Genomic DNA, 25317 nt, shown 5'->3' on the forward strand with positions numbered 1-25317 from the left:
ATGCTTTGAGATTTTTAGCTTGGTGTTAATGTCAACCATCAGGAAGTTGCCAGAGTTGACAGGGAAGGTTGTGTTTGTGTGTGTGTGTGTGTGTGTGTGTGTGGTGTGAGGCATCGCTGCTCTGTGGCAGCTATTTGCAAGGCTAATGTTGTGGAAAACAACATCCATCTCTCCGCTCCCCCCCTCTCAAAACTGTTTCATTAGTCCTGGCGCTCTGACCCCTCTTCTTATAGTGTTGTCAAATGTGACATGCTTCATATTATTGGCGAGTGATGCAATCAATAAAATGTCTCAGTCTGTGCTGCTGCCAAGTTGCCCGTCTTGGTGTTCACAGTGTGCATATTTTTAAAACAAAGGGTCAAATTGGCATTGCATGTGCCGTCTGGCAGTCTCCCATTCATCCCCAGTTTGCTAATAAATAAGACAGGCTGAAGGCACTGACTATCAATAATAATAACAGAGCGAGTTTAGTTTGGGACCCTATGATGAATGAAGCCGGCGTGGTTCGGTACAGCTTTGTTTGAGGCTGACACATTGTTGTTCTGAGAGAGTAAGTCTAAGACAAACGCTTTGATTCAGGGGATTACATTAGTTAAACAAATATCCATCTGAATACAGGCAATCTGTCTTAAGTCCGCGTTCAGTATTCCACTCATATTTGTTGAAAATAAAGGATCTTGCCGTCTTATTCACCTTTGAAACAATATTACATTCTCATTATAACTACAACATGGTATCCTAATAAGGCAATACAACAATATTTAACATGTTTTATATTTCACGTCATAATAAAAACAAGCTTAGGTGAAATTATAAAGCACTAGCCTATATTTGCAAAACTACATTATTAGGCTTTGATTCAAATGATTAAACATTTGAATGTGGGACTGAACAGTATAAAGGGGTAGTATTATTTGTCATGTACTAGTCCTGGAATTAAAGTACACACTGGGTTCATGTTTTTTCTAACTTTAGGATTATTCATATTTGGGGATAGTTATGCTTATAATATTGTGACACAACAAGTCATCACGTCTTGCACAATTCTAATGTTGTGCCCTCACTCAATAACTGAAACGTGGGAAAGAGAAACTGTTTTATTTTCACTTTGACAAAATGCTGGACATTCTCAATTTGATCCAATGTTTTCAAAATTGATTCACTCAGTAAAAACCAGTAAAACCTCTGGAAAAAATCTGAAAAGTGAAAGCAATACGGATCACAAACGTTCCTTAAAAAACAATGGAGTGATGTCATGTGTGATGAGTCTTGTTAAAAGAAAAATATATCAATAAAATGTAGGAAATCATCTTTTATAAGTTACAGAGCAAATGGTGTGCTTTAGTGGTAGATAGTAACCTGCCATACATTCAGGTAAAAGTATAGGAATATTTTTTTGTGCCTTTTTAATTTTATTCAAAATTAGAAGATTTATTTTTAAAGTAGAAATATACACACAAAAGTAAATGAACATACTGTCACTGGGGCCTTCATTATAACCTCTATCTCTTAAAACATCTGGTTGGTTGCGTGTCAAATGTATTTATTCGAAATGGACAAAACAATGTATTGAAGGTCTCATGTTCAAACAAAGTTAGACTGACGCATTCATAAACTGACCTGTGGGTAATCAGTAAGTAAAATATGCTTAAGCCAGAGCCAACAGAAATGGACAAAAGAGCCGTGATAAATCGCTGTGCTCATTGTCAATTCCATTCTCAATTGTGGCATTTTCCAGGGTAAATGGAATTGTGCATTAAAGTCTGAATATGCCTGACTTTGGGGGAGTGATGCATTTTATTTTCCCTCTTTCTCCCACAGATGTGGCCTGTGGAAGCCACAGTATTGCAGTGCTTTCAGGGAAAAGGCCATCTTTAGGACCTCTTGATCAATCTGTGACCTTTAAGTACATAGCCATCTCGTAAATAGGAGGGTGCGCTTACAGAGACTTCAAAAGCAAGGGGACCCGATAATTTCAAAATGGAGCGGTGTGGAGTGGCGCTGGTGGGGAGTCCATAAAAGCCTGCCTTGTTCTCTACACACCTCCTCTTTGCTCCACAACAGCCAGTTAGGGTAATAGCTCAAGGGAGAAAGGGGAAGAGAGAGAGAGAGAGAGGGAAGGGGGTGGAGGGAGGGAGAGAGAGAGAGAAAAACAGGTAATTACTGGTAATCATTGGTCGAGGAAGAGCTGATGATCACTACAGTATAACAGATTGTACTGTTCCCTGTTGAAAAACACTGAGGAGACCGGATGTGGCGCTGTCGACAGGTAACGACTGGGAAATTAGTCGGTAACCTTAAACCCCCCTCGCAATCATAGAGAAACTCTCTTTCCCTCTTTCGCTCCTTTTCTCTCTCATTGAGAGGAGTTATATAAATCTCAATGTTCAATAAGTACTGCATAAGTAGGGACTATGGGTCCTTTATTATATTACAATCTTTTTATTTAGATTGGACATCAAGTAGAGGCAAGTAGCTGTGGTTCAACAAGGATACAGGGTGATACAAACAGAAATATTAGAGCACTTTGAGTTGTACCTCAGTCTTGATTTAAAGCTGAAATATATTCTAATACCTGTCAAAAATATGTGTTTAGCTAAGACAATTCAGTTTGGCTTTGATTTAAACTAAACTAATACACTGCAATGATATTCCCCTTTCAAAATTCCTTTTGCTAATAGCTGTGTTTTTCGGAGCCTGGCTGTCCAGCGACATTATCAATTGTGTGCTAAAACCATGTACCTTGTTACCAAGCATTGATTGCAAACAAACTTTTTTTTGTTCAAACAGACATTTTAGCCTTTTACGATAGCTGATATGAGAATTGCTTTAGAACATACATTTGTGGGAAAATCTTTATTTGCTTGTTCGAGCAGAGGTGTACAAAATGAAGTACATATTTCACAATCCAGGCAGATTTTCTAAATGTACTAAATATGTTTCCAGCGGTTACAGCCGGTTTCAAATCTCTTGAAAACAGCCTGTGCAATTAAAATCATCAATGCAGCTGTATTGTTTCACTTCTATTTCAATGATTTCTCACACTGCTCATATTCAGTTATGAGCTACTAAAAGTGTAGGCTTTAGGAGCGCCAGTGTCACAGCAGTAAGACTTATTGATTCAGAGCAGTGTCTTCCTTGGGTTTTGTGTGACTAGACAGTGGCCTCATCACTGTGGGAGTCTTTAGTGGATCAATCGGGAGCACTTTCGCTGCTTGTACCTGTTTGTAACTGATAAGACAACACTTCAGAGAACTGATAATGATTAGCTGAAGACAAACACAAATAATTAGCATGTAAGTATGGAAGAAATAGATTGTCCTTTGTTTTACACGACTGGAGTACCATATAATTTTACTTACCTGTTCCTAATTATGAATCCAATTTATATATTGGTATGTCTGTGACAAAGCATTACAATCACCAACAAGAACCTAAAGAGCTGGAAACCACAGTGCAGTGTTTTCTTGTGACTTTGTGACAAGGACTATTAAGTGGCCATGTCGTTGTGTCACTTAACACTCATGAGATCATTGCAGTTTCATCCACATCCCATAATGGTGACACGGTGAGCCCACATACTGATCCGGCCCCAGTTGAAAAGGGAGGCATGAGATCATTCAGTCTTGACCTAGATGTTGAAGAACATACTGGATATGACCCCGCTAGACACAAAAGTACGATTTTTAAATTGAGGCGCAGAACATTTGAATGAAGACAACCTTTTATTGGTTGGCTAAAAAAAGATGTGGGTGCATGAAATATGAATGAAGTCAATAAGGGAGAGATGCTCGAGGGCAGATGTCTCTTTTGTTGACATGTGACAGCGCTAACTGTTGTCATGGGAAGCCCATCACTTAAAACGGGTCAGATCAAAATGTGCCGCTGGGAGTTATGCCTTCCGTCAGCGCTGCCAAACAATACCACACTAATGCAGGCGTAATTCTTGCTCTGTTTGTTTTCAAAATTACAGTATCAATACCACACCCATGCGGTATCCTGTTCTTTAGAAGGCCTCCTTAGTTTTTGTCGTGGCCATTGATAGGGAATTACCAATAACACCGCTAATAATAAAAGGCCTGTAACGGATACATAGGAGGGGGTTTGTCATCTCGCTACAGTTTAATCTGGCCTGCAGGTACTCCGGCGGTGGAGGACAGGTAACGTGAAACTCAGAGATTCGCTGCATTAGTTCTGCTTAGCTAACCGTGAATGCTAATTGCAGGAAGGACAAACTACTAGTCTCCCCTCCTTTTCCTCTCTCCTCCCCCTTTGGCCAACAGTAGAGACCGCTGAGAAGCACAGAGAGTGTCATACAGCTTTACTTAGTGCTGGAACAAAGAGGGTTGTTCTGCAAGCGAGATTCAATATGTTGAGGGAAAACACTGTTGAACATACAATCCGGGTTTTCTCCATGGCCTTCATATGGCGTTTTCTTGCCATGAAAGCGTGAGGGAAAAGCGTTTTCTGTACACTAACTTTCATCCAACAAGGTGGAAATCTTACTTTTTTTAGGTAAGGTCAATTGTTCAAACTTCACTGCATATACAGTATCTTGCTTTCCTCTCAAGAGGCAGCCTTTGAAAGCACTTTCCCACAAGTTGCTACTGGTTTTACCTAATAAAAAAAATGATTTTACTCAATCAACAATTATTAATGTGCAGATGATTTTCTAAACACAAATTAAAAAGTTATAAAAACGAATCTAATGCACTTTTCAAAAGTCTTAACATTTTGACCAAAGAGAGTGCAACATGAAACCAGTTACAAAAGTTCATAGTAAAAGGCTAACACCTCACTTGAACAGCAGTGATCTTTTCAAAGAAACCCAACCGTGACACGCCTTTGTGAGAAAACAAGACAATCAAAGAAAGAGGGCTAAGAATAGAGGAGGTAAATCCAGTACTAATACTGATACTGATACTAATCTGTGGGCAAGGTCAAAGACCCGGTTACACACCAGAGGCTATAAAGGCTCAGAGGTGCTGGTCAGCCTGAGCCGTCAAAGCTGTGATCACTCTCTAAGGCTCTGACCTGAGCAAATGAGAGGCCACTATCCTAGTTGCAACCGCTATCTGCTATCAGTCTTCTATCCAGACATCTATAGGCTACTGCAAGCCCTCAGGCCAAAGCTATCATATAGCCACTGTACCAAGCACTGCTGTCTTTACCTTGCAGTGGAGATTTATTGTAATTAGAAGATTCCTTTACAAAAGCTAGGGATCAGCGTTTCTTCAAGGATCTCTGTGCGATCCCATGGGGGACACCCTTTGATCCCGACCTTCGAACCCTAAGGGTTAAGCCTTCCCTTTGCAAATGAGTTTGACATGATGCGCCACTTCCTAATTGGCCAATTGCTCAGTGCCTTTTCTGGGTCCTGCTGGTTTAACAAGTGTATGTTTTCCTTCCCACTCTCCAATTCCTCACCACATCAGTACTCACGTCTTTTTGGAGTGAGTCTTCTTTACCGCACTATATCGATTATAAAGAAGTCTACAAGATCATTATGCATCGAAAAGGTTGATGTGATCAGAAACATGGATGAAAACACAATCTTGTAAATGTATACAATTGAGAATTTCCAATAGCTTGAAACCTATGTGTTTGTGTATTCCATTGGGAACATGTTTTCTCTTTTGTTTCTTTCACTCTACCTCCCACTGTGTGTTAGCCTGATAATGCTGAAGGCTACGTAGCTCTTAAACCATCAGAGACATTGGAAGAGAGGACTGGCGGTGTCGAGTCCTACCCTGCAGCATGTGGTTTGTAAGTTTCTGCCCCTCCCCAGCTCCATCTTTTTCCCAATCAGATTAGTTTGTCTAATAGTGAGAGGAAAGGTTGTGGCCAGTGGGCCTGCAGGCTCAGAGGAACAGGTGGCCAAGTGCTGAAATGGTTTCGTTGCATTGATCTGCAAAAGCAATGTGGTGGTCTGCATCCCTATGAGTGTAAGATGTATACCGTAACTATCTACAGCCCAAATGTTCGTTTTAAACAAATCTATCTTGGTTTTGTAATTGCAAAACATGTAAGTAGTGTTATATATTTGCCAACTGTTATTCTGTTTTATAATTTGCCCTGTTCACTTAAAGTGGACCTATCATGCTATATTTGAATAATATAGTGTAGGACCATATCTATATAAGGCATATTTATACTTTTTATTTTTCAAAATACCAAACAGATCATGCATTTTAGCCATTCCTCATTTCGCTCAATTTAACACTGTCTTTGCATGGGCTGATTCTGTGAGAACAGCACCATCTACAGGCCTGGCATATGTACTACAGCGTCTCCAGCGCTTTCGAACGGCAATGTCCGTGGCTGTCTCCTCCTGATTGGTGGAGTTGGCCCAATAGACGTGGCGCCACTTCTGTGACGTCATAGAAGTGTTCAAATCTGGATCAGTCTGTATCAGATCCGTTGCAGCCCCTTTTTAAGAGATTTGGGTATGGAGGAAAATAGAGAGGGTTGTGTTTTCTGACACTTGGTGAGTTCCCTGGAACACCGCGGGGACACATATTCATGTGTAAAAGAAGTACAAAAGTGCATTTTGCATGATAGGTCACCTTTAAATCTGGACTAAAGTGGGGTTCAACAGTCACCTGTACGTGTATTGTGAGTAGGGGCGCAACAACTAATCAACTTAATCGATTAAAATCGATGACCAAATTAGTTGCCAACTAATTCAGTCGTCGATTCGTTGGTGACGTCATCACGTGTGTTTTACGCGCCGTTAAGCTCCAACGTTATCGGTCTTTTTATCGGTACTGGAGACATTTAAAAAATATATGTCATGTATTATTGCTACATAAACTTTATATCGCAGTCTGTCGCCAACTCGTTTCTAATATGCAAAAAGATAAAATAAAATGTGTCTATGGTGTATTTTCGACCTTTCCAATCGAGACGAGATCTCTCTCTCCCCCGTCTGTGTGCGAGGGGGCGGGGCAGTTTACACACACGCGGCTGCTACATGCATGCAACACACGGAAGAGATGGCGGAGAGAAGCGCTCCAAGGTGTGGTTAAATGTTACTCGTCTTGAGGTGGACAATGCTCTTTGCCAATAGTGCAATAAGAGTCTAGCATGTAAGGGCGGTAACACGAGCAATTTGTCGAAACATTTAGCAAAAGTGCACCACATTCAGACGGAGAAATGCACCGGGTTCGAATGTCTTTCTAGTAGCTCTGTAGACCCATCCACGAGTAACTTTTCCATGTCAGCAACACACGGAGTTAACAAAGTTATACCAACATGGGTTAATGATTAGAGGTAACTGAGTTATTTATTTTGTTAACGTTTCAGCTATTCTGTATTCTGTTCACAATTCTGTTATCACATTATTTAATACGATTTTTTAAAACATTGTTGTTTATTTTGATGTGAAATATTATTTATTTAATTTAAATAAAAAGCATGTTAATTCTGTTCACAATTAGTTTAGTTAATTTAATAATATATGTATTTTTGAATCAAGTATTCATCTTTATTGTCTTCATTGTTAGTTTCCACATGCCTAAAACAACCTCAAGCTAAATCTAAAACTTGATGGCTAAATCAGAGCGTTTGAGAAATTGTGAAAGGCATACAGTAATAGTCGATTAATCGTTTCATTAATCGATAGATTAATCGATAATCGTTTCATTAATCGATAGATTAATCGATTATCAAATTAGTCGTTTGTTGCAGCCCTAAGTGAGACATCTTTCGAATCTTCCTGCAGACCGTTACTCAGATGGATTACCCAGTAACCTTTCCCGGTGACCTCTGTAGGGTTTGCTCACCTGCAGGACCATGGGAATCTCCCCTGCCAAAAAATCCTCCTCCCCAGTACACCGAGAACGTGCCTCACCAGCCGCCTCGCACCGAGACGGATAGTTTAAGGGTGCAGAATTAGTCAGGTCAGGGGATCCTTGGCCTCAGGCCAGGCTAATTACTTTCTAATGTGACGACGCTTCTTTTGAAGAACTGTTTTCTCGCTGACCAAATCTCTTTAAAAGCATCTTGGGGGTGCAAAGGGGACCAAGAGGGAGTGCGCTGTGGCGGGCCACACCAGGGCCAGAGGGGGGGGGGATCAGGTTACACTCTGGCTGCCGGGATGCATTGTTGGTGGGACGCCTAGGCTCCAGTGCTGCCCCTCCTCCTCCTCAACCACCAGCACCTCCATCCTCCTCCTCCTCTCAGCACTGTCCCTCCAAGAGAGGCTGCTGCAGAGCCTCGCAGAAACTCTGACACCAGTCAGAGGATGCACTCTGCACATGAAACCCAACACTCAACTAATGGTTACAAATGTGTTTTCAAAGAAATCCCAGGTCTCCTGTACAAACCAAAGACTTAGACTGTGCTGGATAGGCATATATGTACACACACACACACACACACACACACACACACACACACACACACACACACACACACACACACACACACACACACACACACACACACACACCCACACACATACACATACACATACACATATACACACACACACACACACACACACACAGTCATTTCGCACCCATGTCGGCACAGTGGCATTAACTATTGGCGACTATTGGTGTTTCAGATCTGTAAGATTTCAAAAGGACTGAATTAATATTGAGATATGATCTGTGGATAACTATAGACAAAAACCAAACGCTTCATATTTGAACTGATGTCAGGTCGTTAGATTTTTAACTACCAACATTAACAATTTACTACAGTGATAACCAAACATATTGCTGTAAGAAATCGCAGGTGGCTTGTGGCTTTGACTGACACATCACACGGATTTCGGCGACCTCTTGCTTTCTTTCTCTCATTCCCTCAAAGAGAATGTATTCCCTTCCAGGGGAGTGATCCCTAATTAGCTGTCAGGTGATAGTGTGCTGCTTTCATTGTGCTCCATGCTGCTGCGCTGCAGGCTATGTGGTCAGCAGTCAGTCTCAGAGTGAAGTGACATATCATCTCTCTATACACCAGACCCCTGCAGCTGAAAGAGACCACTTGGTCCTTACAAAGAGATCCCAACTCTCCATATTACCAAGAACTCAATATCAAATCTCATAACAAACAGATCACTGACCCAGCAAAGACAAGAGGATCACTTGAGATTCTGTCTGTGCTCTCACTAATAAAAACAATAGCAAGTGATGTGTATGTCTCCCACCATTGGATGACTGACTGGATTTGGTAATTAATTATTTAGTGGCCCTTTGTGGTTGTCAGTTTGTTCAAGCTAGGTGATTTTAATGGAGAAAATATACTTATTATATCATGTTCCAACATTCAATGGAACTGACAAAAGCTTTTGGGAAATCACAATCACATTCAGCCTTATAAGTGCGAAAAATAACTATCCTTTCCTGTATTTCCCAATAAAAGCCATATCTCCTAACTTCACAGGATATGGCAGACTGGTAATTCCTGATATAAAAGATATGATTTCTTCCTGTCTGTCTGTTAGTTTCACTACGGGTCTCCTCCAGACAGTTCCAGTATCCACCCAGGCAGCAGTGGGACCTTGTTTGAAGGTCATGTCAGCACCGGGGCGTAAACGTTAGACCTTTTTGTGGTCAGGGTAAATGTACAAGACGGCCCTGCGGGAGCACTCCTTCCCTCTCTTTAATCGGCGTATAACAGGCCCTTGTAGAGCCAAACTGTCTGCGACACATCAGCACTTAGAAATAAAAACCCCTCAGCCAACCCTGCGACGGCTGCGGTTGGAGTACGGCAGCTGGATCATTTCAGAGGGACAGCACAGACACTCTGCTGCTGAAGGGAAACAGGAGAGGGGAAATCCGTTCAAAGATTTCTGAATTTTAAAAGTTTTTTTTTATTATCATTAAGATTAAGAAAAGACTTGCTGGTCCTCCACTGGCTTTGTTGACACGGTGGCAGTGTTTTATTGCTCTACTGTTATCTATTACACTACAATAAATGAGCTAAATGTTCTTTCATTTCGCTTGGCCAAAGTCAATACTCAGTTCATTTCATTTCAAAGCAGTAATGTTTCTATGTTTTTGAAGCATGACGAAAATCCACTTTCAAGTCGCTCCTTCTAATAGCCGGTTAGAAAATGACCTGACCTGCGTAGTTCACTACAATAAATCAACCTAATTTGTGCATCTAATAATTGAAGTAAATTACATTCAAATATAGTTTTAGTTCGCTGTTTTTTACTTTTGTTAAAAATAATCCAAGATTAAGATTAACAAGTCATTTTATGAATCTGTAATTTTTTTTAGTAGCTCTGATCTGGAATACAAGTTTAAATAATTGCCCTTACTTTAAGATTTTTTCTGTAATGCTCTAACATTCAGCCCCCCTAACATGTACTGTACACTCTGTAGATAAACAGTCTACAAGGTTAATAAGACAAAACACAGAATACACAGCCATCTCTCTGTCAGTGAAGCCAATCATTTGAAGGACCCGAGAAAGCAAACGTAACAGTTCTAATGCTCCAGCCGAGAAACTTAATTTACCAATTTGCAGGAAGACAAGATGGCAGGAAACAAGCCAATTTGCCACGTGTGCAGCGCACAACAAACCCCAGCCTTGCTGCCCGGCCTCATGAGAGGTAATTATCCCTAAAAAAGAATGCCATGCTGTATTAAGATGTTGCTGCATCAAAACGAGGGAGACAGCCTCATTACAAGTAATTATGAGGGAATTAGAAACATCATTTAACTAAACGAGCAAATAATGTCCAGGATATTGAAGAAGCTGCCTGCACTTCTGCCGACCGCTGCAAGTCCCATTACAAAAATTGTAGGTCTTTAATAGAATAATGACATGCTTTATCTTCCCTGCCGCTCTCTGAGAGGGTCTCGGAGCAGAGGGGAGGGCTGAGGGAGGGGAGGATGGGAAAACAACTGTTGCAGAGCTCTCTCTCCTCAGTGTGGTCTCACTCTTCAGTATGTAGCATAAGGCCTTCAAGATAATCCCCCTATTATCCTTACAAATACAAAATGGAGAGCAGAGAATTGTATCTCACATCCATTATTGTGTCAAAGGTAATGCTAATGGGCTTATCTCTAGAGTAATAGTGGAGTTCTCCCCGCTGTACTGCAGCCTGTAATAGTTTGATGCATATTGGACAGCGAATGGCACTCCAAAACGGCCACTTCAAGAAAAGGTTAGTAATTTAACAATGAAGCATAATGCATTTTGGCATTTCAGCCCTTATCTAGACTTTTGGTTAAATATTGTTCTTGGGGAGTTACAATTACAGAGTTTCTTGTTTTTGAACTTCCATTATAAACATCTCAAAATAAGCCATAAGAATAAGAACATTGATTAAAGACTGAAATAAAATTGGAAATCCATTTCTGGTAAAAGCTTGGTTTATCCGTGTGTTTTGACCAAATAATTTGCAATCTATTATTTTACCATATTTTATAAGTATACTTTTCTATATATTGGCTTATCCCAGTGCACTGCTGTTAAGGAGAAGGAGTAGGGGCTGGGGAGGGGGGGACAAACACAATTTCCCTTCAGCTCCTTCATTTCCAGTTGATATAAAACAGAATCATGAAAAATCACTTCTGGTCCAAGCTCTCCTTTTTAACCATTAACCCATAAATACAGAAGCTGGTAAAGCCAGCGGATGACAGGGCCTGCCTCAAAAACCTTGTTACGCTCCCCTCAAATTCATTTAGGGAGCAAACAGGTCTTGAGAGTTGTCTGGCTTAATGCATTGCGATCGCTTTTAAAACTCTTGTCTTGAGGCAGACCCGAGGCTGTGCATCTGCTCGTGGTGTTATACTTCATAACCCTCCACTCTAATAAGAAGCCACACATGCCCTCTTTAATCAAATAGCTGTAAATATGTTAGGCAGTTGAAAAGCCCTCATCCAAATAAATGATGAAGAAAAAGAGATCTTCAAATATTAGAAGAGATTTATAAATATAGAAAAAATAAATGTTTATGCAGCCGGTTTAAATTTAATGGGGTTTCTATTAAGTTAGTTTTCATCATTTTATCTGAAGGTGTAAAAGAAGTGTTATCCAGGGGTTTTAGTATAATTCATTACGATCCTGTAAATATGCTCTAAAAACTATCCTGAGAATCAATTTGCCCTGTGCTCTCTGTCTCTGCCTCTCCACACTGTGTAGCCCACAGTTTCCATTACTCCCATCATAAATTATACCTCAGGGTGAATTACACTTGCTTTTCACCTTAGCAGGCAGGTTTGATGAATCCTAAGGCACAACACATCATCTCAACAAATCTTCATCACCATGCCAGTCGCTGTCTCTTTGCAGTTTAAACCACTTCAAATCATTTTCATTGCCCTGCTATTAAAATGTGTAATTCACACCTGCCATTGCAGTGATACATAGTTACATCGAACCCCCTCCTCCGCCGATTCCTCTCTTTCGCTTATTCTCCCCTTTGCTCGTCGCCGCATCTCCACACATCTCTCTCTCTCCTTGTCCTGTAAATCAAACAACCCTCAGGTGACAGGTCATGCAGATTTCCCACAAGTTAGTGGGGTGCAAACATCCATCCAAAAGAGCAGCGCATTGCCGTCACACCTGATGACATAATGACCACTTGGAAACTAATAAACAGCTTCATTCAACCAAAGCTATTGCTCCTTTTCATAAGCGTTACGGCCCCCCATCCCTCTCTCTATCTCTCTTTTTTTCTCCCTCTCTTATCTGTCACAAATTCATCCCCCTGCGCCTCACCTCTTCGCTGGTGCTGGAGTTACCCATAAATCACTGCTGTTGTCTAACGCTATCCATTTTCCCGGAAACACAGGGCGGCTGTTGCAGAAATTGGGTCAGGCATAATCTGCAGGGCAGCAGAGCCTGGCTAGTCATGATTCTGCTAGGTAATGTAGCCATTAGCACACACGGTGGGATGGGTAGCAGGGTTTGGCTGAGTGTTGGTGGTCCCTGCACATTATGTGGCACCCAAGAAAAGCTGGCAAATGACACGGTTTTATCGCTCCCCATCAACCACATGGGCATTTGGGAGTGAGCGATTCTCTCCAGGCTTGTGTTTAGTATTTCCATATATTAAATTGTTATGAAACCGTAAATTGCACTTTAATGTGAGCTGGACCTTTGAAAATGTAAACTAGCTTCTGATATAAAAAGGCATAGTTTGTATGGTAAGTGTAACCGATACAGTATTTCATTTCACAGATGGAAACAAGAGAACAGCTTCGATTAATGACGGCACAAGTCTTGCACTTTGACAATATGCCTCTTTATTATGTTTCCCCTTCCAAGGCCTGATGCTAGAGAGCCACAGGAGGCAGACTTCAAATGAGAGCAGATCCAGCCCAGAGGCAGGATTGGCCTGTGAGGGTGTGCATCTCTTCTCGACCCTGCAATGCATCTACTTCTTATTTACCTCTGAATGTGGTCACTCTACAAGGCATCTTGCTCAGTTTTATCTGCCTCAGTGAAGCAATGGCGAGCTTTATTTATAAATTCAAAATGAATCTGAAAGTATGGCTTTAAAATTGTTGCATTATATCGTAATCTGCAGTTCACAACACCGCTTGATATATTCTGCTTGTTGGCTTATTTACTTAAGAATCAAACAAATATGAAAGTACAGTGTGAGGCTTGAAAAAGGAAAACAATGCATCACATGTCACACTGTATTTACAGATACAATTACAATGCACCTGTCAAGAAGCTTACAACGTAATATTTGATTTAATAATAGCAAGTATAAGGTAAAATATGTGAGTCAATGTAAACGGTCGTATAAACAGAAATGTCATATTGACACCAGAGTATTACAAGTTTTTTCCTCACTTGAGTCATGATTAAAGCAGAGGTGTTTTTAGTTTGAAGTGCCTCTGTTAACATCCTCTAGTTGAAAATTAGTGCAGCTCTACAAGAAAAAAAAAACTGACTTTCATTTCTGATTATATCTGAGATCATAGTTATATTACAAAAAAACCTATTATACATTAGTTGTATTAAACATCTAACGTTGTCAATAGTTACATTAAATTACACAAAACGTTACAAGAAATAAAACCAAGCAAGCTCAATTTTCACTGAAATAGAAAAATTTATTGAATGAGAAGATTATTATTGAAGGTCTAAATTACAATAGAAACAACGATATTTTTCCTCAAATGGAATAATTATATTTTTCCTTTCAAGTGAAATAAAAAGACTGATGCTTTGTAAATATATGTGAAGAACCAATTCTGAATAAAAACAGTGTAAAAGCATTTTGGTGTGGAGTCTATTTTTTCTTGAATGTGATATGAATGTTAAACTCCATTATGTAATCAGTTAAAGCAGAAGAAGGAAATAAAAGTACAAAAAAGATTGTAATTAATTATACACATGGTGTATTTTATACATTTAGAGAAGCTTGGTTGCTTTCATGTGAGACGCTGCATAATAAGAATTTCCTTAACAAATAAAGTGATACAATTAATATACAGGGGTTATGTGGAGACATTTATAAGAATGTTGTTTTGTTTGTAATTTACTACAGTGGTGGACAAAGAGTCTTTCAGTACTCAATCTTGTTGTACAGGTTATATAAAGGTAACCCTGCCAGGCCGCTCCCCGGGTAATAAAGGGGCGTCGGGAAGGCGATAGACCGGGGAACCGGAACACGCAGTAAGGAGTTATCTCTGAAAACCAGCGGCATCCCCACTAGTGTCTGTGCCGAGGCGTGGGCCATGTTCGCCGCCTCCAGTTCAGCTGATAGCTGCCGTTTCCATTTGTTCCTCCTGTTCTGAAACCACGTCTTGACCTGAGTCTCGGTCAGCTGCAGGCTGGAGGCTAAGCAGGCCCTCTCCGAGCTGCTCAGGTATCGCTTCATGTCGAAGGTGGACTCCAGCTGGTACACCTGACTCCGGGAAAACACCGTGCGCGTCTTCTTCTTGGTCGAGTTGCCCTGCTTGTCAGCCCCGTCCGTGTGTCTCTCCTCCGACAGAGGGGACATTTGGTGGCACGGTCTCTCCTGCTCCTCCTTATAGTCCTGCCGCAGAGGCTTGGGCAGGTGCGGCCGGCGCGCGAGCCCCTCATTCCCAGACAGAAGTCCTTTAGCGGAACCTATAAGCGCGAGGAGAAGGTGGTGGTTGATATCATAACCGAGAAATACATATTTATTTAAAAACACGATTGAAAAAAAACAAAAATCACTTATTTCCCCAGCATACTCAGTTTGAGAGTTCGTCAAGTGTGAACTCTGACTTCCTAAATCGACAGCTAAAAGCCGGTGACTTTTTAAATAAACAATTCAGCATGAGGACGCTCAGTGTATACAGTCAGCTATTAATACAATCCCGCTCTATTTAACGCTCAATTGACGACGTGTAGTGCAGCCATTTTAGAAACATGTTTCATCAATTAGCAGCCTCAATTAAATTTGAAATGAGAGGAAAGACAGAGGGATAATTATTCGACCTTTCACTCTTCCGCTGCTGCGACGATTGTGTGCACACAACAAACAAGTGGCAGAGGATGAGCTGCATGAGTGTGACAGTCACAAACACGGGCTTATGAAATTGTAGCCTAGCTGAAGTGCAAAAAAAATTGGAAACAGGAGGCTTGTTTATAAAAAGAAAAAAGATAAGCTAATGTAGGCCTATTGTCATGCCCTTTTAACAAGTAAAGTATTGTATAAGTGCATGCAGCATGTGTGTCATGACGTTTAAATTATGTTGAATAGGTCGTTCCCTTTTAAAGTTAATAATTAAAAAGTGTACTGTAAATAGTAAAACATTACTCACCTAAACAGAAGTTGTGGGCTCGGTGCGTGGTGCACGGCTCGCTGTGACCCGTGTCGGAGCAGAAGCAGTCCGCGGAGTCCTCCCCGCCGCTGCACTCCTCGGAGGACACCGACAGAGAGCGCCTCCGCGGCGGAGGCAGCGGCCCCTTGGAGAGCTCCTTGTTCCCGGAGCGCGGAGCATCGGACGGCGTCCCTAAAATAGACTGGATGGTAAAGCTGGAAATCGGGCCCGACGAGCACTTGCTCCCGCTGTCTTCTGCGACACTCATTCTCGCTTCATAACAGTATTGAGGTATTGCCTGAATCTGTCTGCCCCTTGTATTCCGTTATCGGTATCTACACGATTGGTGCGTAGAAATTACGAAAGCGGTTTTTGTCTTCTGTTTCCCCCCCCCTCTAGCAGGTTTAATTGTGGAGTTTTAACATTGAAGGAGTTGAAGGTGTTTTTTCTAGAGCTCGGGGAACGTGAGTGTATTCCTGGTCCTCCTCCTCACGCTCTGGACCAGAGGCAGCAAGGTTTCGTTGCTTCATTTGCATGTAGGTAAGCTCCTCCTGGGCCAATGGCAGCCTTCAACATAAGCCCGGAAATTTCAAACTCCTGTCAAGGTCTTGAGACGGGATGAGGAGAGCGAGAGAGTCAGAGTGCTCATTTCTGCATTGTGCATATTAAAAAAACATACACAATGGATAATATTGTTTTAAGTAAGGCTAAATAAAACCTGCATGCGTTTATGAATTTAAAAGGTTTCTAAATGTTGGACTGAATTGTCGTGGGATCTGGTATATTGATGTTGAGATTTATGAAAATATAATTATAAATGTAAGTTTCAGGGGGGGGGGTTTCAAAAAATATTTATTTCAATCATAGTCATATGCCCTTATAGAAGCAGAACAATGTACTTTGTGCAATGTATTTCTGTCGTTTTTTATCTGATCAATAAAAAAGACGATGCATCTACAATCCTTCAATCAACCTGTACAACCAGGAAACGCTTCAGTCAACTGAGGATGACCTCATGCAGGAGCTTTTGATCATCCTATGCATGCTAAATTGTCCTGGCTGACGGTAAACACCTACGTACAGCCTTGGAACTAATACAGAGGCCCAACTAATTTTTCCTGAAAATAATAAACTCATTCGGCGTCCATTATCAGCGATTAAGAATTAATTTGATCATTACTGAGCTAATCTGCCTCGTGATGACCGCGCGTGGAGTGGAGGCCGGCTAATTGATTGACTAATTGATTGGAGGTGGTGGGGGCTGAGTGCGCGCACGCGTATGTGAGCGGAGGGGGGCGCGCATCCCATCTCCTCCCACCTCCACCCGTGTGTGTGTGTGTGTGTGTGTGTGTGTGTGTGTGTGTGTGTGTGTGTGTGTGTGTGTGTGTGTGTGTGTGTGTGTGTGTGTGTGTGTGTGTGTGTGTGTGTGTGTGTGTGTCTCTGGTTGTGTCTGGCTGTGGGACAGCTGCGGGGCTTGAGCTGGCGGTTCGGGCACATTATCCCTCTTTTACTGCTTTGTAAGGGAGCCCCAGACACATTACAAATGGTCAGCTTTAATCATCATGTCAGCGGCCTTCCCGGTAGCCACACAACCGACATTCGGTGTTAAAGCCAGGCTGGAAGAGGGAGAAGAAGTACGCTGAGGAGGATGTTGACATCAGATTCTGCTTCATAGCAGCCAGACGGAAGCATCTGGATCCACGCGTAAATATCGTCGACATGGCAGAGGGGCCAGCAGCTGCTAAACGATCTTAACAAAACGCTTTCGCAGGGGAGGCTTTACTGAAGGGGGGCAAATATATGAGGGCAGTCAGGGCGGATGCTGGATTTATGGTGGTTACACATAAGGCGTGAAATCTGCAATGACAGTTAAATGGGTTTATTTTATATGCCGCTCTTTTCAAACAAAGACCTTTGTGAGTGGTGCCGCCTTCATCACTTTCAGACGACTTTTGCAAAGTGAGATTAGTTCATCACAGAGATAGTGGACATAACAGGCTGCTATTGTGCTGCACAGAATGAATTACACGCTGTTTTTGTGTCAGAGTTGGCGTTTAAGGCCAGTCGTGCAGGCCAGATCAGTGTTAGTATGGAAATGTTCGTATCTGACTCGTGTGTCCTCTTCACACCGGGGTCTGGAGAGGCCCGAACGGCGAGCAGCGGGCCTAAGTTCGTGCTCTATCACAATGATAGGTGGTGTATGGCCGCCCTACCGCAATAACAGAACAAGATATTTAGCAGCAGAGAAAGGTCTGAGAAAGACAGATGAAGTTATGAGGCGCTTTGATCCGGGAATCAAGCTTCGATAAATATTAAACAAAGACCCTTTACACGTGTGTATTATGATATATGGCGTGTCCAACTCTAGAATAAGGAAATTACCAGAGAAAATGATATCAATAAATTTTCTAAGTATAAACGTTGATTACGTTTCGATTTTCATTCAGGAAAGCTGGGCCTGCTCTTTTTTCAGGAGGCGTTTGTGTGCGTCCGTGCGCGCACACGTGTGTATGTGTGCAGAGAGAGAGAGGGGGAAAGAGAGAGAGTTGTAAACGCAAGCACAGCCGAGCCCTGGAGGTGTACAATTTATGTAATCTGAGTGTGGAAATGAACTGGGTAATTTATTGGAAAACACAAAGTCAGGAAGATTGGATCAGTACAGCCTATCCACGGGCTCCTATCCATCAAGTTCCAATTAACAACCTAACCATTGAGTTTTAATGGCTTTCCAATCTACTGCCCTGATAGACTCATCAATTCCTCGGGGAGAAATTAAGAAAATCGACCGCCCCTCGGCGTTTCAGTGTCATTCTTCACAGCAACTATATGTCAAATTAAAAACACAATTAAAATTTAAACTGTTCCAATCAGACGGTGCCCCGCAACCTATGTTTCACTTAATAGAACTTTGATCAAAATCTGATGCTCGCATTCAATCAGCAAAGCAAATGGGATGGGTTTAAAACAAGATTTCCTCTTCAAGAAGTGTCAAAAGAGTTGTTCCAACAAACCAACTCTGACGCGTCACATCACTTGTGTTTGGCCTCTGATTGTCCAAATCTGCTAGTATCTGTAACAGGATGCATTTGTTGAAGCACAAGAACAAGAGGTGGTTTCATGGGAATATTTATATGCACCTGTTCACTTTTGTCCCATTTTGCTGAAGCAATTGATGAGGATGAGATTTACTTTTTGGTGATTTGTAAAAAAAAAAGAAGATATGTGAGGATTATATTACTGTTTTACTTCGTCCATTGAAATATCACTGATTCACGATCTCAATCTTGGAAGGAAACGTTACCAAAACCTTCAAGGACATCAGACAAACTAACTTCTTGAACGGTACCTTGGGCCTCTGCTATGACAAAGCCAATTTTATTTCTCGAAATTGATGCTTTATACATTCCTCTATGACTAACTTTAATAGCATGGGTGGTTCTAATGGGGGTTTGGGGGGCAACTCTGGCCATGTCCCTGTAACAATGAGCTTTGACCCCTCTGTGTGCCCCCCTCCAAAAGACGAGTTTATAATGATAATACAATTGTATGTTAGCATTGTGCTAGCCTCGCTAGCTAGAATGCATTTTGTTTTCTCATAATGTAATTTAATTTAAAAAAATCACTACTGAAACAAATTATGTCAAAAGAAAAGAAAAACCCACCCATGATGGTATTTTTTGTTTTTATGGTATGACTTTATACAAAACTAAAACTGTTAAAATCTCCAAAACTGTCTCTTTTGTCTTGCATTAAATGTGCCCCTCTCATAACATAACTGCCCCCCACACCACTGTGTCCTAGTCCAACACATGTGAGAGGATGCCAGTGGCTACAGAGGCTAGCGTTACGCAAGGTGGTCGGGCCACTTGTGTGTTTCCAAACTGGCACTAAAACCCACGATAGAGCTTAAAATTACCCATTCAGCTCTCCATTTTAATGTAACACACTGAAACGCAGTACCCGGTCACGTGCGTTTGCCCCCGTTCCCACAAATGTACTTTATCTGATTTTGGCCCCGCTCCCCTCACTGCTTTGCATGCAGATGTCGCACAAATGGATATTATCGAGTGGTAATTTTTTCAATTTATGCGCGCAAATCAAGGTCATATACGCTGCAGCACGTGAACGTTGCTCTTACTTGACGCAATATGATGCAGACGTTTACGGATCGATATGTGCCAGAGGAATAATGCCATAGCAATCTATTAATTTGCGGTAATGGGGCCGTGTTGAGTGTGCGTGGTAGGTACACGTCAATACTTGGGTAATATGACGATATTTGAATGAACCCTTTGTCTCTTGATGAGGTCATCATATAGAGTTTATAGCAGACTGATTCATTTTCAATAACTGTTAGCCTGCAAATGAAAACCGAAAATGACCTTTGAGGAAAAGTTAATGTAAAATGATGTGCATCATAAACTGTTATATTTTGAATTTCAACTTTTTTCTTAAATGTTTTTATGTTTGGGCCAACCAAGTGCAGCTTGTTATTAGATGTATTTATGCAGGGAAATTCATTTTAATAAGTGTCCTCAAACGAAGCTGTCAATAGTTTCCCTACCAGCACACTACAGGGGAATTAATCTGTGTCGTTGAGTGTTGGAATTTGATTAAAATATTCAGTTTCTCTGCAGATGTCAAAGTGTCCACCTGGACTCTGTCCCACTATCAAAGTCTGGGTGTGTTTTTTTTTACTTGGATTCAAACGCGTAAAGAAATGTTAACACTTTAATTAAAATACTACTTTCCATCTTGGTTATTTTTTATTATTGATTATTATTGATCATTAACATTTACTGTGCCCAGGTTAAAGAAGGCATGAGCAGTGAGTTCACCTGCTCTTTCATCAAAAATGAACTTCGGTCAAAAGTAAAATAACATAAATACTTAATGCAATAACAATAAATAAAGTTACTTATACAAAACAAAACATTTCCAGGATCTGGTTGAGTATTGGCATGTCTAACTTGATCCTGTCTATAATAATGTATGGATGTGATTCTGAAACTGTTCCTTCTTTTAAATGTACCATCACTTTAGGAAGGCAGCCAATTTGAGTGCACATTTATTAAGTTCCATTGATTTTCTCAAATTATGCAATATCGTGGGACGAGTTGGAAGCAATTAAAGTCTTCCTATTCGCTCAGAGGTTACTTATTTAAAAAAATGTTAGAGCCAGTTTGCATGAAAACGAACATAATTATGTAAATGTATTATTGTTAAAGCTTTTTTAACCTTAAACTGCATTCATTTATTGTGTTGCTATTTACAACACTATGTGTTCGCTCAAACAGATCACGTGTCCAGCGGCACCTGTGGTCGTCTTTTACGAGTTCAATCATCTATCTCTAAATTCAAACTTCACACCTTCTTGCAAACTTTTTTCCTCTACTAGAGCAATGTATGATTGTTATATCAAACATGTTTTTTATATCCTGAAATAATTTGCCCACCACAAGTGATTTCTGTAAGGAGACGGTTTTCATGAATTCGTCACAAAATGAAACGAATTTCAGAAAGTGCTTGAAATAAACTGAAAATAATACAATTTGAATGAAATAACAGTTAAATGGAAGCATCAAACACTTGAATAACAAGGTGGAGATAGTTGACATATATCCTGACAACATTCACCTTCCACCTCACACTGAACCGAGACAACACACACACGGCCATCAGAGAGGGAGAGAATTTTCTTTTAAAAAGACAGCAGCTCAGTGTGTAATGTCCTCTTCTGACTACATCACCCATAATCGTAGGAATGGTGGCAATTACGCATCTAATTGACCGAGACACTTTTAATGTAAAATTACGTTTTAAAGTGCATAACACCAAGATGATTATAGAAACCTATGCCTGCTCAAACAAGTGTGGGTTTCAATGTGTATATTATAATGACGTAAATTAATTGAATTTTCTTTTTTTATAAAAACGAATTGTCTCAGGACATAATTTCGTGAGAAAATGTTGAATTCTCTGGTGACAAAACTATTTCAAATATGATTATAGAGTGACTCCATTCTCCTCTGGACATAGCTGGTGATCCACAGAAGTCATACAATATAACCTAAAATGTAAGGAATATTCTCCATTTATTTCACAACATGGTTCAGCAATACAATATCAAAACGTTTTTACTGTACAAAGGAGAAGTGGCAGCTCCTCTCCTCGGGCCTCATTAAATATATACATTTACATATTTTTTACATCAGTGTATTCGATATTTTTCCACTCCTGTTCAAAAACACAAAGTAGATTAAAAGACATTTGGAGCTCACACTTGTGCTTGAAAGTTGGTCCATGTAAAGGGAACAAGAGTGAGAATCACTAAACATAAAGCTACATGGGTATTTTACAGTTGACAGTGTCTTGATTGTCCCCGTCAAGCGATTTAAAAAGGAACCCAAAAAAAAGGAAATTACAACAAAGCCTCATCAATACCCAAAGTCAAAAGATGATAAGACATGTTTTGTGGATTCATTCATTCACAGCAGACCGTCAGTGTATTGCACATCACCGTGTAATGAGTTCTGAAAATGTAAAAGTAGAATATAATTGTATCAGCTGAAAACAAATCAGGCGCGTCTTGGCCACCATTTTTTTTTGTAAACAACAAAAATAAATGGTTACAGTTCTAGAGTTGGCCTGTCCCGAAACAGTCATGTTCAAAAACTATAGTGAAAAAATAAAAAGACCACTCATCAGGCTGCAGGCAGTGTAAGCAGGTGGACTCCTGAGGTGATATTTAATAATAATAATAATAATAATATTAATTATGGGATTTGAGTTGTCGAATCACGTGTAAACGGTACCCTTTTGGAAAATGACACAATGTATTTGCCAAGAAAAAGGTCCATATAGGCCTTACAGTGTCTCTTGACTTTGTGATTTTCTTCATTCAGTCAGTAGAAAAATATTAGTTTTTTTTTTTTTTTTACTTTTCGGTTGATTTTGAAAACGCTTGTCTTTTCAGACCGGTCTGAGCAGCGGCATGGAGGTGAGCATGGGATGGGAGTAGTAGACCCCGGGGTGTGGGAAGGTGAGCAGCGGCTGGCTCACGGGCACGCCAGCCCCGCTCTCTGAGACCGAGTTCTCGTGGTACAGGATGGGCACACGGACTATCCTCTGCGCCGCCGCGTGGCTCAGGTTGGCGGCCTCCAGCTCAGCGGCCAGCTGCCTCTTCCACTTGTTCCTCCTGTTCTGGAACCAGATCTTCACCTGGGTCTCCGTCAGGTGCAGAGACGCGGCCAGGCCGGCCCGTTCCGAGCTGCTCAGGTACCGCTTCATGTCGAAGGTGGACTCCAGCTGGAACACCTGGCTCCGGGAAAACACCGTGCGCGTCTTCTTCTTACGGCACGGCTTCTTGTCGTCGTCCCTCTTCTTCCACTCCTCCAGCTCGTCTTTTTTGGCTTCCTCCGTGTCGCTCTCCTCCAGGATTATCTCGTCGCCACTTTTGTTGTTGTTGTGCTCACTCTCATCGTCGTCGTCTTTGACATCCGGCTCGGATTTTAGAACCAGGTCCGGCGAGTCTCTGTCAGTGCCCGAGGTGGGAGAGCAGTCTCTGGCTCCGAGTTTGTTTAAGACTGAAATAAAGAGACGGGGACATGGTCATTAACATGGGTCCTGGTGGGATTTGTTCAAATAATTGATACTGGACAGCTTGTGGTTTTTGCATCTAAGTGGTTATAAATGGTGCCAGAAAATATATTTCTGCTTGTCACATAAACGTAAACCATTTTGTATTACAAGAGGTCACTGAAAACACAGTGTTCAAATACATTTAAATGATTATTTAAAATATAATTTGTAATAAAAATGAAATATTTTAAATCTCTATCTGGTCTGCTTTATTTGAACAAATCAAAGTACAATCACGCTCATAATTGAACAAGCTTTTATTTGTAAAATGATGTGTGTTCTTTGCATGAAGGCATGATCGTGCCAGTATCAGGGTGTTTTAATTCCCTGGTGAATAAATCACAGAAAGAAGCAGGTAAAAACTCTGTCAGTGACCAATAAGCCTCTGGGGTAAGATGTTCGCAGTGAGCGCCAATAGACAAATCAAAAGCACGCTGCGCATCGTCACCCTCATCCGATGATTTGACGATGTCTGCTTCATTTTATGCACAGTGTCTCACTTTATTGATCTATTATCCCGCATCGTGGCATAACAAAATAGGCCTTCATAAAGGACAGCGCGTCAACTCACTTTACCCACTGGTGAGGTAATTCAATGCACGTCATATTATTTTCACATCAACAAAACCAACCAATTCCCCTTTATCGAGAACAGTTCTTAGAGGGAAGTGAAATAACTGTAGTCTGACAACATTTTATGTGTCACAAAACTTGTTGGAATTGTTTTTGTTTTTTTAAGTAATTAAGTTTGTCCTACATATTCTAAGAGACTAAACTCTAACATCAATACATAATTGAATGGCTAAAAGTGAGAAAATGAGTTGCACACAAGTGAGTCGAAAAAATGTGAGGAATAAAGTTTTGTATTTACCTTCGGCTCTGTGTAGGTGGGCAGATTGGCTGAGTGCGTAAGGGTACCACCACGCCGAGGTGCGCTCCAGGTAGTGAGCCGGCAGACTGAACCTCTGTGCCGACAGGTCGAAGCGGGGAAAGTTGAAGTCTCCGACCTGGGAAAGGGAAAATCCTCCCTCCAAGGCCACCTTAGAGGCAGTCAGTACGGGCTTGGGTTTGGACGGTTTGCTATCACAGTTCAGCAGGTTCTTAATAAAGAAAGGAGAGTCCTTGGCCGAAGCGCACGTCTCTTGCGTTGTCTCTGGCATCGCTGTATTTGTGGTCTGAACGCAGAGGACCACGGAAGCAGGAATCAAAAGAGAAAAACGCAAGGCTGACTTACAGACAGTCGATATCCAGGCTGCGAGGAGTCCCTGTTTTATTCTTCTCAACGATTTAACGCAGGAGACTCGGTTTTCACAACTGGAGAGAGCGTCAAAACACGCGTCCTTCTAGGCTAGAACAATAATTAAATCAAATGTTTTAGCGAAAAAAAATCATGTAGAAACATGGAGATGTCTCACTCCGGGCTCTTTCGTCAAAACGCAAACTGGGTCCACCGTGTCAGTCAGTCTGGCGTCTGATGCTAATGATGAAATAAAAATGTCATCCAAGTTAAATGCGGAAAGTATAGGCGATTGGGCATGTACAATGGCAAATGGGATTAAGGGAAAGACGTTGGAGAGAGAGAGAGAGAGAGGGAGGGAGAGAGAGAGAGAGAGAGAGAGAGAGACCGTCCTCCCCCTGTGCTGTGGCTGCAGGCTGTGTGTGCTCGACTGTTATTGGTCTCATACAGTCCAATTAGGCAGCAAATGAACACAGGGCTGTTAGCGCCAAAAAGGAAGGTTTGGGATAAACGCCTCATCAAACAACTAAACATTAAAGACCGACTGCGGAGTTACTCAAATTCCAGGGTAAAAATAGTAGTTAAAAAATAGTTAGCGATACATTTTTAAAACCACTTTCACTCAGGCAGCAGGTGCCTGGTTGATTATTTGTATTTTAATTGGCTATTTATGAACACATGATATGAGTTGTGATAGTAGTATATTTAAAATGAGCCCAAATG

The 25317-nt window shown here is 41.2% G+C and overlaps 2 protein-coding genes and 1 long non-coding RNA gene across 5 annotated transcripts in view; 1 reads left to right on the forward strand and 2 right to left on the reverse strand.

Moving 5' to 3' along the window:
- Positions 1-13368, forward strand: part of LOC307045280 — an 87504-nt gene extending 74136 nt beyond the window's left edge. For all 3 annotated transcript variants that reach the window (XR_013809839.1, XR_013809840.1, XR_013809841.1), the window contains exons 4-5: positions 12758-12830; positions 13234-13368. This is a non-coding gene — a long non-coding RNA (uncharacterized lncRNA). The remainder of the gene's footprint in view (positions 1-12757; positions 12831-13233) is intronic.
- hmx2 (H6 family homeobox 2) lies at positions 13166-16196 on the reverse strand. Its single transcript, XM_079690824.1, has 2 exons — positions 15717-16196; positions 13166-15036 (listed from the first exon to the last, which is right to left on the reverse strand). The coding sequence occupies exons 1-2, from the start codon at positions 15982-15984 to the stop codon at positions 14489-14491; spliced, it is 816 nt and encodes a 271-aa protein (XP_079546950.1). The 5' UTR covers positions 15985-16196; the 3' UTR covers positions 13166-14488.
- A 5598-nt stretch (positions 16197-21794) lies between these two features.
- hmx3a (H6 family homeobox 3a) lies at positions 21795-24950 on the reverse strand. Its single transcript, XM_079691143.1, has 2 exons — positions 24229-24950; positions 21795-23302 (listed from the first exon to the last, which is right to left on the reverse strand). Exons 1-2 carry the CDS (start codon positions 24515-24517, stop codon positions 22689-22691), a joined length of 903 nt encoding a protein of 300 aa, XP_079547269.1. The 5' UTR covers positions 24518-24950; the 3' UTR covers positions 21795-22688.
- Positions 24951-25317: the final 367 nt, after the last annotated feature.

The sequence above is a fragment of the Notothenia rossii genome (assembly GCF_949606895.1).
Source record: "Notothenia rossii genome assembly, chromosome: 6".
Classification (NCBI taxonomy): Eukaryota; Metazoa; Chordata; class Actinopteri; order Perciformes; family Nototheniidae; genus Notothenia; species Notothenia rossii.